General features: G+C 45.5%; 1 protein-coding gene across 1 annotated transcript; it reads left to right on the forward strand.

Annotated features, from left to right (window-relative positions):
* The first annotated feature begins 84 nt into the window (after positions 1-84).
* CCDC184 (coiled-coil domain containing 184) lies at positions 85-2,059 on the forward strand. The gene has a single exon (XM_037135727.2). It carries the CDS (start codon positions 250-252, stop codon positions 835-837), a length of 588 nt encoding a protein of 195 aa, XP_036991622.1. The 5' UTR covers positions 85-249; the 3' UTR covers positions 838-2,059.
* The last annotated feature ends 11,376 nt before the right edge of the window (positions 2,060-13,435 follow it).

A 13,435-nucleotide genomic window follows, 5' to 3' on the forward strand; every position in this document is an offset into this window, starting at 1 on the left:
CGGGAGAGACGCCGGCCCTGGGACTCCGCTCGGGTCCTCGTCCCGCAGGCTCTTGCGAGCCTCCCCGGATCCCGCTGCTCCCTCCGCCGAGATTCCTCTCCTCACGTCGGCTCCCCGCCCCTCTCGGAAGCCTCCTCTAACCTCAGCTCCTCCCTGTCGCTCCGGGGACCTCTCCCCCTCCCCCCTCCTTCATTCCGGGAGTCGGGCTGGGTCCGACCCACAGCGGCCACCGCCCGCTTCTGCCATTCAATGGAGGACGGTCTGCTGGAGATCATGACCAAGGACGGCGGCGACATGCCGGCACCTCTGGAGGTGTCCACCGTGCCGGCCGTTGGGGACGTGATCTCCGGCGAGTACAACGGCGGCATGAAGGAACTAATGGAGCACCTGAAGGCCCAGCTGCAGGCCCTGTTTGAGGACGTGAGGGCCATGCGGGGCGCCCTGGACGAACAGGCCTCGCACATTCAGGTGCTCTCAGACGATGTGTGCGCCAACCAGCGAGCCATTGTCTCAATGTGCCAGATTATGACCACGGCGCCCCGCCAGGGCGGCCTGGGCGTGGTCCGCGGCAAAGGTAGCTGCCCGGGCGCCCCCAAAGAGCCCGAGACCCCTTCGCCTGGGATCGAGGACAGAGCTTTGCTGGGTCGCGAACCTGAGGACGAGGACGACGACGATGAAGAAGAGAAGGAAATGCCCCGCTCCTCCACACCCACTAGTCACTGTGAGGGCTCGGAGAGCCCCTGTGCTGGTCTCCTTGGGGGGGACGGGCCACTTGTGGAGCCCCTCGATCTGCCCGACATTACCCTGCTGCAGCTGGAGGGCGAGGCCTCCCTGTGAGGGGCACCGTGGGGCACTACTTTCCCGAGCTGGCTTTGGGTTTCCGAGTGCATGACGTGAGTGGACTGAACGGCGCGGTGCAGCACGCTTCCCTCCGGCCGCTGCTCTGGGGGTCAGGCAGAGAGAGACTCCTTGAGGAAGGATTTCTAGGGTGAAGGACTTTGGGAGCCTCGAGAATTCTTTCTGCCTAACCAAGCGAGACGTAGCGAACTGCGGAAAGGTGAGGTTCCGGGAGAGGAAGCGCCCATCTCTGGACTCCCATCCATCCCTGCCCTGCCCTTTCCCCCTCCTCAGCCAACAGGAGAACCCCTGAATTGTGTAAATAAAACTCTGCTTTTTCTATTCTGAAAAAGGACTTAGCTAGGACTATGGCAATAGTCTCTAACGATTTACCTAGAAATTAAGGAATTGGGATATTCTGTTCTGGCAACAGAAAATTTCCCCTTCTGCTGAAATCCAAGATATTCGGCGCTCTGCAGAAGCCTCTCCCCTCACACAGATCTTTGCGGCTGCTGATTGGTAAAGGAGGCTTGAGGAGGGAACTGCAGCCCTAGGAATCTGGGAGAATAGGGTTCCCAGGGCTCCTGGGCTAGGAGGAGCTGGCTGTGAATGTGCATGAAGACAAAATAGCTCAACCTCTAGGATTTTGCATGCAGAACGGATCCTGCCTTGTCACTGACTACATCTGGAATTGCTTTTGCCGCTCACTGGGACTTAGAGAACAAAGAGCCCAGTCCACAGGCAGAGACTTGGGGGTTCTCAGCAACAGCCCAGATTTAGGGGACATTTGAGGGGCTCTTGGGGGCCGCATCTAAAAACTGTCTCTCTCCTGGCTACACCCGCTTAACTTCAGTTCCTTTTCCTTTTGATATATCCCTGCCCACTGCCTCTCGGTCTTGCTTCTGTGTCTCGTGTGTGTTAGGTGTGTCCACTTGTGTAGTAGTGTGTGAGCCCTGAGGGGCAGGGGATGTGGCTCTGGTTTTAGGTTCAGGGGGCTTCAGACCCTTCTGTGAGCCCCAGGCTATCATGGCGCTTACCCCTCTCCTTCCCTCTTTCCCCCCCGAGTCAGGGCATGCAGCATGTGACTGTCCTGAGGTTCTTAACTGATGTGCCTCCCTTCCACCTCCTCAAGTGGTGACTGTGTGCCCTTCCTCCCCTCTGTGTATTCCTTCTCAATGCTTTTCTTGGTGTTAACCTTAATAAAGAGGCATCATCTCCCCTTCTTGCCGACTGGTACTAGGGGGATATCGGGGTTGGGCTTGGCTCACTACCTGAACTGGGACTCTGGGGGAACTACAGGGGCCACGTCTTCCCTCCTCTCCCCTTGCTTCTGGTTCCAGGGAGATGACTGTACCTGCTCCAGTCAGAACAGGCATTGCCTACAATTCTGCTTTCCCTTCCATCCTGGACCTTGACCCCCTGGGACCTTTCCCTGGACTGGCAAAGGACCGGGTACATGTTGAGACTCCCAAACTGACAAGGCTTTTTTAGTAGCCAGAACTCCAAATGTGCAAGAGACTTCTTTTCAGTGAAGCACCTGGCCCCCGAGAGATGATTTCTAAACCCGAGTCCTGGAACGGCCTGACACCTGTTTCACGGGAGGGTTCAGGAGGGGGTATTGTTTGTGAAGGATTGCTGGCAATCACACACATCACAAAGGAAACTTGCAGTGCCTGCCTCAGGCCGCCAGTGGAGAATGCCTTACCCCAGGGAGCTTAGACTGACATCAGCTCTAGTCAGCTCCCCTGGGCTTCAGAGATTTCCCAAGGCTGCCCCAGAAAATTTGGAAGAAGAATGAGCAGGGGTGGGATGGGACGTGTGTGTGTCTCTGTCTCTGTGTGTGTGCGCTTGCTGCTGGTTGCGGTGGAGAGAGTTCTGGAGTCACAGATCTGGGCTTGAATCTCAGTTCCAGCACTGAACGAATGCTTGAGATTTAGATTCTGCATGTGTAAAATGGGGACAAAAAGTTTTGGGGGAGAAAAATATCCAGGGCTCCCGGGAAGTCTTGTACAAATGTTAGTTTTCTTATATGTAGTTCTCTTGGAATGGGGTGGGTGGGGGAATGGTAATGACTGACTTCTCTGGGAAAACAAAATGACCTAGAGAATGTTCTAGAAGCTCTCTGTTCCAGCACTGAAACAGAGTTTATGTAATCTTTCTCTAAAGAACTCTTATCCTTCAGGATAGTCAAGTATAAGGGAATGGTGAGATTTCTGAGCTGACGTGGGCCTTTTCATTATAATTGTTAAAAGTCATGGGCCAAGAAGTTCTTCAGGACCAGCCGTGTACACACAGGATGACCAGAGGAAGCCCTGGGTTGCCCAGTGTTTGGGGAATGTGGGCTGGGCCTTTAAAGTGGGCTGCTAAAGTATACGGTGGAGAAGTGTCACTGGTAAGAAGCTGGGAAGTAGGTTCCTGTTATAGTGCCAGTATTTAGCACCAATAACAACATTTATTGAGCACCTACTGTATGCCAGACACTGCTCAATTTTATCTCCCAGCCACCATATGAAGTAGGCACTGTTCCTATTTTCACCTAACAGTTTCAGAAACAGACTCCAAGCCTTGCTCAAGGTCACACAGCTAATACTTGGCAAAACCTGGACTAAAACCCAGGTCTTCTGACTTAAAGGACCCCTAGATTGAAACCACGCTGCTAATTGCTCTATTATTTGGATCATCAGACAAGGAGGAGATCCCTTATTTTCCCAATCAAGAGTAAGAGTCCTGAAAAGGAAATGACGTTAGTTTTGGTCACTTTTTAGCTTCTCATTTGGAACATGAAATTCCATTTCAGGTTTGGGTTAATGACCCTTCTCAAAGCTCAGTGGGTGATAACACAGTAAAGGCACCAAGAAGATGGCATTTTAGACCTGCTCCTCGAAGATGCTGATGTCCCCAGATATCCCTGACATAGCTCCATTCTTACGCCTCTTTCCCATTTCCTGTAGCCCAGAGTCTGCCATCAATCAAGGCAGCATAGCCTTTTAATCTCTAGAAAGATCTGATTGAGTCCTTCAACCCTGGACTCCATTTTGGTTCCCCTTGCTGTGTTCACTTTCTTAAATGTGTCATCAGCCCCATAGCCCAGGGCATCCTAGAAGTACTCCACCTGCTCCTTCCAAGTCTAGATGGATATAAACATCTCCAGCTTTCTTCAGTCACCTGTACCAGCATTTCATAGGGCTCCAGCACAGGTTAGTCTCCCACCTCCTCCTCCCTCCCTACTGTCTACCTGCTCTTGCATTTCTCCTTTGAAATGGTCCTGATTAGTGAGTTTCAGGTTAGGTTCCTAACCAGGGGTTGATGGACAGGGTCATTATCGATCTTCAAAGGGCCGTAGCCCCTTAAAATTGAATGCAAAAATCATGTAAATATGTACATTCCCTGGAAAGAATATCTTTTATTTAAACTTAATTCTTAAAGAGGTAAAGGTAAAGTGAAAAAGTAAGAATCACTGAGCTAAAGGATAATGAGACTTTTTTTAAAGATTTTATTTATTTATCTTTACAGGGGAAGGAGAGAGGGAGAGAAACATCAGTGTATGGTTGCCTTTTGTGCACCCCCTGCTGGGAACTGGCCTGCAACCCAGGCATGTGCCCTGACTGGGAATTGAATCGAGATCCTCTGGTTCGCAGGCCTGTGCTCAATCCACTGAGCTACACCTGCCAGGGTGATAATGAGACTTTTTAACTTAAAAAAAAATACCAGATAAGAGCCCTGGCTGGTGTGGCTCAGTGGATTGACCACCAGGCCAGGTCGTCAGTTCAATTCCCAGTTGGGGCACATGCCTGGGTTGCAGCCCAGATCCCCAGTGAAGGAGGTGCAAGAGGCACACATTGATGTTTCTCTCCCTCTCTTTCTCCTTCCTTCCCCTCTCTCTCTCTAAAAAAAAAAAAAAAACAAAAACAAAACGGGGAAGAAATAAATGATTCTACCTGAACTAGTACTGTACTGAACTGGCAATATGCCTCCTGGGGCCTCCAGAGTATTTCCACTGAATTGAAATCCTCACATGAACCTGATTACTCATAGCCCACTCAACAGTTCAGATTATCTTGACAGCCGTTGCAATGTGCTAAGGATCTAATACTTACACTCATGCCTCTCAATGGTCTAAGGAGAAATCTCTAAGGGCTAGCTCCTAATCTGAAAGTGCAAACACATACAACTCTGTAGAGATACGCTACAACTTTAGCCTGGCACAGCTAAACTCTGTTCCTGAGAAACAGTTATTTCTCAAAGAATTGCAAAGTGGCCTACATAAATCTGCAGTTAGGAGGCCTCAGCATCACTGCAGAGTGCGGTCTCTACTTGATGCATACAAAGAAATGGCTTACCCAGAAGTCTTCCCAGAAATTAGGAACAGTTCTTTCCCAAATGCATTTAAGTCTATACTTCTTGCAAAACAGAAAACTGCTCGTATCTTTGAAAAAAGACAGATTTTCCTAGTCATCTTTCCCCATCTACATGCCTAGGAATAGAAATTCAGTTAAGATACTCTGATACAGTAAGAAATGATATACAAGGACAAAAGGAGTATTCTTGACTCTTTTTATCCCAGATACCATACCCCTTCCCCAACTACCTACCCCCTTCTAGAATGTTCCCAGAGGTGAATTTCCTTAGAGAAACAGCCTTTCTGCTTGGAAGCACTGTGCTTAAGAAGGAAGCCTGCTCTGTAAATAATGCTGTGATGGTGCCACCTGGTGACGAATAGGAGCATTACAAGGGAATCCTCAAAAGCTTGAAATTTATGGCTTTGAATTCCCTGAGCGCTACCAAATGCTTACTAAAGGCCTGGCTCTTGGCCAGGTAGTGGGTAGAGGGGACGGAAGAGGAAATTAAATAAATAAAATGTATTTGAAGAATATAGCAACCAACTGCAATAAACCAACCAGTCTCCTCCAGCCTTTTACACACCTATAATCCTAAAGATTACTCTCCCTAAACCACAGCTCTGAACATTCATTCTCAGGAATCTGCATCATGTCTCCCTTATATTTTGAATTAAATATAAAATCCAGTGGTTGGGAGGAGTTGAGGTCTTCCCTAGTAAGGCCTGGTATATTTTTCACCCACACTTTTAAATCCCAGGTGCATCTTCTAGCCACCTTCTCATCAGCTGGCAGTCCCTCCCATCCAGTCAGCTAGTAATGACTCCCAAGGGCATCCCAGCCCTTTTACTCTCTGGATGGATGGACAGGATAAGTCCCCCTGGCCCTTGGTTGATTTCTCTTAGTCTTCCCAAGAGAAACACATCTCTCATTCAGAAAAGGGACTTGCGCAGCCTCGGTCACCTGCACCAGCTTCTCCTGGCATATCCCCCAAGGCTGTTTTTCCCTCTTCCCTCTCTTGTGCTACCTGGAAATGGGAAATCCCCAGAAAAAATATGCAAAGCTTTTTATTGTGAAATTTTCCTTTTATTTCTAGGAATAGGATCCATAGCTTTCATTAAATTCTTAAGTCTCTAAAGCCAAAGAGGTTAACAAGTATTATAGTCCAAATATGTTATTCACCATGTACCAGATATGCCCATTTTTCTGACTGACTTTTTGCTCATTCTCTTTACTCTTTCTACTCCATTCCATTTCGGCCAGTTGGCATCCTACCAGTTCTTTGAGCCCTTTCTCAAATGCTACTTCCTTCATGGAGCCTTTCCTAATGCAGTCTCTTCCCCCTCTAAATGCCCCAATTTTTTTTGTATTTCTATTTTTCCTTAAAAACAATTCTCACCCTAAGATATGTTTATTGATGTTAGAGAGAGAGGAAGGGGAAAGAAAGAAAAAAAAGAGAAGCATCGACATGAGAAACATTCATGGATTGCTTTCCACATGCACCCTGACCAGGGATAGAACCCACAAGCTTCTGGTGCACGAGACGATGCTCCAACCAGCTGAGCCACCCAGGCAGGGCTACTTCTATTATTATTTATGTGCTTGTCATTCCCCTGTCTAGAGTGTGACTGTCTTCAGAGCTAGAACTGCTTTCTCATTTTTATAGTCTCGGAAGTATTGCTGACCTTATTTTATTGACTTTAAGGCACCATTGATTGTGTGGCACATCATTATTTAGAAAACAAATTTTAAAAATACTGCCAGTTAAACTATCACTATGCTTTCTTATCACTTACATTTTAAAGTTTCGCTCTTATTTACAGAGCTCATGTAGACTTATTTAGAAATAAAGCTCTTATATATTGCTACAGTGCACGCAAACTTAACTGAAAGTCACTATAGCATTCTTTTAATTTCTTCATATTGAGCCCGATACTCCTGAGTTACTTATTGATTCAGATTGTGGATGTCTGTAGTTTACCATGGACTTCTATTTTCTGGGCCATTACAATGTTAGCACAGCAGCATCGCTTAGAGCGAGCTTCACCATCGTCTCCGGGGATTTCTTCCAGGCCACAACACCTATTCTGCAGGAGTTAAAGCTGAGACTTTTTTGATCTTGCCAGGAAGTGTTCAAGGACAATGTTCAGATGAAAATGAAGTCTAATATCCCTTCAAATGATCTTTAAATAGTTAATTGAATGAAATAGCAAGGGCTTGCACATTTCCAGTCATGCCACCAGAATAACAACCAGGCCCGGGCATGTGCAGGCGAGGACAACGACGTCATAACTGCTGCTTGGCCGACAGCAGTTGGAAGCTGACATTGAATATTGTCTGTAAGACACACCCCACTTCAGAGATGTTAAAATGTGTGTGTGTGGCTGGGGAAAGGGGGTCTGGAATCAACAAAATCAGCAGTAACAGACTTTTCTCATAGGCAGAAAATAGATAGTTAGTCGAGGCACAAATACATAATTTTAAGATGAAAAATTTTAAGATGTTAGAGCTAAGAATAAAAATAATATGACACTGCCCTGGCTGGTGTAGCTCAGTGGATTGAGTGCCAGCTTGTGAACTAAAATGTTGCCAGTTCACTTCCCAGTAGGGCACATGCCTGGGTTGCAGGCCAGGTCCTCAGCTGCAGGTGTGTGAGAGGCAACCACACATAGATGATTCTCACCCCACCTTCTCTTTCCCTTCCCCGCTCTAAAAATAAATAAAATCTTTAAAAAATACATGTCACCATCTCTTAGAATCTTCAAAAATGTGATTGCTGAAAGAAAATTTAGAGACTGCTATGTTTCAGAGATCTGATTAAATTTGGCCCAAATTTAACTTCCAAAATCTGAGAATTCCACAGCATTTCATACAATTTCTACAATGTCCTATGGTTTATTTTGCTTTTGCTTCCCCTGCATCCACACCTGCATCCATGCAAACTGCCTCAGCTGACTCCTTATCAACTCTAGGATACATAAAATAGCACTTTCACTGGTTTCATATATAATCCTACTAGGCATTTTAACATTTTTCCTGTGGACTTGAATAAAAAAATGTAGAAGGGAATGATCACAAGGAACGTTCCCGTCGAGGACTCTGTGCCTTACACAGCCCCTTCCCCCTTCCTCCCGTACTCTTCCTCTTGCCCACTCAGAAAAATGCACAAATTCCTTCTCTTACTTTGAGAAAAATAGTTTCTCTCATATGTAGTTCCCCTGGCTGGGAAAATTTACCTTATTTCTACCACTTTATTAAAAGGTGATACTTTATATATATGTGCCTTATAAAAATACAGCCTTCTTTTCGGGGGACTTACAGTGAATAAATATTTCATTGCATATATTTAAGGAAATGGATGGGATGACACACTTAAGGCTGCGTAGTTAATGACAGAATCAGGACCAGAACCCTGTGTGAATTGCACAGATCAGCAGGCTCCCCACCCCCACTACACGGTACTGCACCTTACTCTGCCGTGCGTGGTTACGGCGTGCTAAGGTAAGCTTATAGGGTGGCTGGGAATTAGCTTTGGGGATACAAAGGGAAAGTCAAAATTTCTTTTAGAGCATGATGATAAAGAGAAGCCAAGAAGGGAACTGTGACTGAGTCAATCTGCCAGCAAGTACTTACCAGCTGCCTCCCATGCACTGGAGCAGACTCCAAGAAATCGTGGAACCTGCCCTTAGTTGCTCACTGATGAAGGAATGACACATTCTTGAATTGGGACAGAGTGCTTCTCAGAATATTGAAAGCAAAATCTGTTTTCTGTTAGCATTGTTAACTGAACGAAACGCACTTTAATTTTAAAGTGGGGATGGTGTGTGTGTGCTGGTGGCCAGGATGTGGGCATGACAAGATAAAATGAAGATGACAAAAGTTTTTAAAACGCTGAGAAAACCCACAAAATTTTATACTGCAGAGGACATTGAGTATGACATTGGATGAAAAGCAGTCGCAGGGGTGTATCCTGTAATTCTCTGGAAAAAGTAAGTGGAAAGGGGTTGGGGGCAGGGAGTACTTAGGCCTCTACACCAGTGCACATGCTGCAGGAAACATACAAATAGAACATGGGACTTTATGCAATGAGGGAAATTAAAACCCACAGATATAAAGAAACATGGAAGGATGGGACTCATGCCCGAAACATGCAATGGAAAAGACACCCTGCATTTTTCCAGAGAAACAGAACCAGGTTCTGATGTGCAACTGGAAAAGAATCGCCAGTCACGTGACACACACACAGGCGGTTCTGTCTCCTGAGACACAAGCAGCTTCTTTGCCATGATCTACAGAAAGTCAGCCCTGTCCCCAGCAGTTCAAAATTTAAAAAGGAAAGGAGAAGGAAAAAGGATGGGGATGAAAGGAAGACTAGAAGGAAAGAGGCAAAATGAAGTAAGTAGGAGGAATAAAATAAAAACAGAAGAAAGTAATAGAAGGAAAATCATAGTGGCACATTACATCACGAAGTTAGCCTTTTATGGGATTATATATCCTCGGGAATGGAAACAAGAAAGAAATTATTTAAGTGAGGCTAAAAGAGGGGACAAGAAGTGATGTCATTATAAAGTTGTGTTAGAGCCAAAACGTAAACTGGATTATAGGACCCAGGAACAAGTTAATGAAACTGGTACAAAGCCAAGTTCCAGAATTAAAAGGAAACTTGACTTAATTAATATAATTCTTCAGAAGGAAGAGAATGGCAAACAAGAGCTGCAATTCTGGATCTAATTTTGACCCACAAAATGGAATTGATTAGTGAAACGGGAGTGAGGAAAATCTTGAGAGAAAGTAAGCATGCCATTTTGGTTCTTCCTGATAGCCAAAGGGATAAGGTGAGAGTGATGAGAAGCCTGATTCCAAAGAGTTAAAAGATGCAATTTTCATAGCCTGAGACTCTATGGGGGGAAAGGCTCAAGGAAGATGGGTTTCTCTTAAGACTGAAATTCAGTCCATGCAATTACTCTGGAGTCCAATGAAGAGGAGTGGACGGAAGGATTACAGAATCCCTACAATGAACTCGGATTTAGAGATGTCAGGCAGAGAGCAGGCACAACTAAGAGAGTAATGGACACGCTGCAACACTTAAAAAAAAAACAAAACATAAGGCGAAAATGAAGAATTTGACTACCAAAAAAGATTATGCTCTGCTAAAGGCACCAGGGACAAAGTTAACAGGCAGATGACAGAATAAAGAAAATATTTGCTTTGTCTAAAACTGACAAGGGTGTAATAGCATCCTAGAATATACAAGAACTCCTGCAATCAAACAGATAAAAGACATGAATCCCCCCCAAAAAGTACAAAAGAAATCAATAGGCAATTTATAGAATAGGAAAAAGCTAATATGCATATGTAAATTTAATTAAAACCACTAGTAGTCAATGCATATTAACCAACAATGAGAGATCAGTTTACACCTATCAAACCAGCAAAAACAAGAAATCTAGATAATTACAAATGCCAGGGACGTGGCAATTTAGAACATTGTATTGTTGCAAGAGTGGTTTTATCACTTCTACAAGGCAGTCTGGCATTACTTGGGCACATTACATGTAAGATTCATACACTGTGGCCAGACAATTCCTCTCCTAAGTCATATAAAACACATCCTTTACAAATCCAGAAGGGGCTAAAACAAGAATGTTCATTGCAGGGTTATCTGTAGTGGTGAGGAGTTGGAGTCAATGTGTGTGCATCCCTGGGGGGTGGACAGGTGCCCCACGATGAGCGCCCACTGCGGACTGCTAGATGTTCGTGTGGTGTAACAGACTGGATGTTAGCATCTGGCAATGTGGATGGAGATGGAAGACAGTGCTTAGTGAAAAAACTAAGACATAGTAAGACATAGCTTGGTGGCTTTGGAGTACATTTGAAAATAGATAACTACAAAGGAACTATTTTCTTAGAACATATTTAAATAGAAATTACACGTTAAGCACATTAGAAAATTGTGTATTGTGTGGGGGTAGTAATGGGAGTGGAGACAAAGGATATAAAGATAGAGAGGGAGAAAGAAAAGAGAAGAAGAAAGAAAGGAAGGAAAGAAAGATAGAAAGGAAAAACAAGAGGGGCTTTCCTTGCAGGGACCAGTGATGGTGTGTCGTGATGTGTGTGGCTACCAAGTTAGAACCATGGGACACCCCACCAGCACCACCAGCACCACCAGCACCACCAGCACCACCACAATCAATGCAGTGGAGTTGGATCAATTAAATGGCCTGAGGAATATGATTAACCCAATCCTTTGAGGAACAAAAACTTCAAAACAAAGCAGAAACACAAACACAAATATGTCACCACCTAGAACTTGAAAGAGAAAAGCTGGAATGAGGAAAATCTTGCAAAAATACTGCACAGAATGGGTTTGTTATTCCCACTAAGAAGTACAAAGAACAGATAAGTGTGCTGTTCAGCGCAGTGAGGTGCTGTTTATGGCTGGAAGCACTGACTTAGATGTTTGAAACATTTCATCTAATTTAATCCTTGTAACCACATAAAGGTAGATATTGTCTTAGTTAAGACTTGTTTGGCTGCAAGAAATAAAAACCCATCTGTAATAGTTTTGAAGCAAAAAATGTTTATTATAGGGATGCAAGTTTATCTCACAAAACCCAAAAGCAAGAATGCAACTGGGCAGCCCAGGCTGACCGACAACACCAGGGTCATCTCAGCCCCTTTGTCTGGAGATGTGGTCTTTTACCTCTGCTGTCCTCTGACTTCGACCTGTTCTCCCTGCCTGCTAACTTTCTTTGCTTTTTCACACATGGAAAAAGATTAAGTGCTCCATAGCTTGAGGGTCTGCCTGTTCCAGCCCAGAAACGACTATCTCCACTGCATACCAATCCCAAACTCCCAGGAAAGGGTACTTAATTGATCCAGCTCCACTGCGTTGATTGTGGTGGTGCTGGCGGCTGTCCGGTGGTTCTAAGTTGGTAGTCAGGGCTCACCCCTGTGGGTGGAGAAGAGTGTTCTTGCAGAATGGGCCATGTGCAAGCATTCTCTAAAATGTCTTCCACAGCTAATTGGACAGTAGAACATTTGCAAATGAATGAATGACTGAATGACATGAGACGGTTCTGTCTAACTTCAAAGCCCAGGCTCGCTGTCCTACAGCCATCTGTTTCATTTCCTCAGTAAGAGAGAATATTCTTGTATCGGGGTATTCTCAGGAAAGAGATGGCTTACTCAAATTAGGATAGTTTGAGGAGGGTTTAACAAGGGATTATTTACAAAGGTGTGGTCAGGGTATAGGGATATCACACAGGGGAATCGTTTATTACAGGGGCTAAGAATGAAACGGTCTTGGAAGATGGCGGTTCCAGAACTTAGAAATGGAGAACTGTCCTGGGTTCCTTTCCCACAATTTTGGCCTGGGCTGTGGTAACCCTGGAGCCTGGTCCCGCCCCCTCCAAACACAGGTAATGGGAGATGGCAGCTCCAGAACTTGGACATACTTGAGAGAACTAGGTAGAGAGGGCCGGCCGACAGGCGTTGAGATCTTAGCCAGAGGGACTCAAGCGAGCTTGCCACAACCCCACAGGGAATGAAACAGAGCATTAAATACCGCAGCCTCGCACTCCTACTGCCATTTGATCTTCTGCCTGTGTCTCTCCCATTGACTGGACACAATACAACACCAAAGAGGTAAGGGGATCTTTCTAGGTGGTCCACGCGGGTCAGCCCCATAAACCCATAGCTGGGTGAAGAGGGTGAGGAATTCACCTGAGGAGGCAGACAGACATTTAGGTCTTTAAACTGGAAAATAAAAGCAGACATGTTTATGTAGCCAGATTGGAAGTCCAAAAAGATGAGATTTATGGGTGTCCCTAAAGGCTCCAGATGTTTAATTTTACTGTCTCGGGTAAACCGCATTTCTCTGTATTAAACCGAACATTTCGGCTGAAGTCAGTAACTAATAATAGGTGCCTCAGGGGCTTGCCTGCCAGCTCAGGGTTCCGGACATTCCTTCTTCACTCCTACTAGCACACCTTTGCTTTTATTTGGTTAATACATCAGGATTCCGCTTAAGATTTCATCGCGGAAGTAGCGCTACAGCGCCTCCTATGGCCAGGTATGGTGCTTAGGACTCAAAAATGAATCAAACCCGGGGGTCGGGGTAGCAGGTGGACAGAGAAGAAAGAGTACAGTCGTAGGAAAACGCACAGGTCCTGAAAGTAACTGAAAGAAATAAACCCAGAACGACTTTCTGGAGTGGGTAACCGGAGAGGGGAGGTAAGGAAGCTCAAGGAATATTGCTG

The sequence above is a fragment of the Artibeus jamaicensis genome, unplaced genomic scaffold (genome assembly GCF_021234435.1).
Source record: "Artibeus jamaicensis isolate MK-2021 breed Jamaican fruit bat unplaced genomic scaffold, CSHL_Jam_final contig_233, whole genome shotgun sequence".
Taxonomy (NCBI): Eukaryota; Metazoa; Chordata; class Mammalia; order Chiroptera; family Phyllostomidae; genus Artibeus; species Artibeus jamaicensis.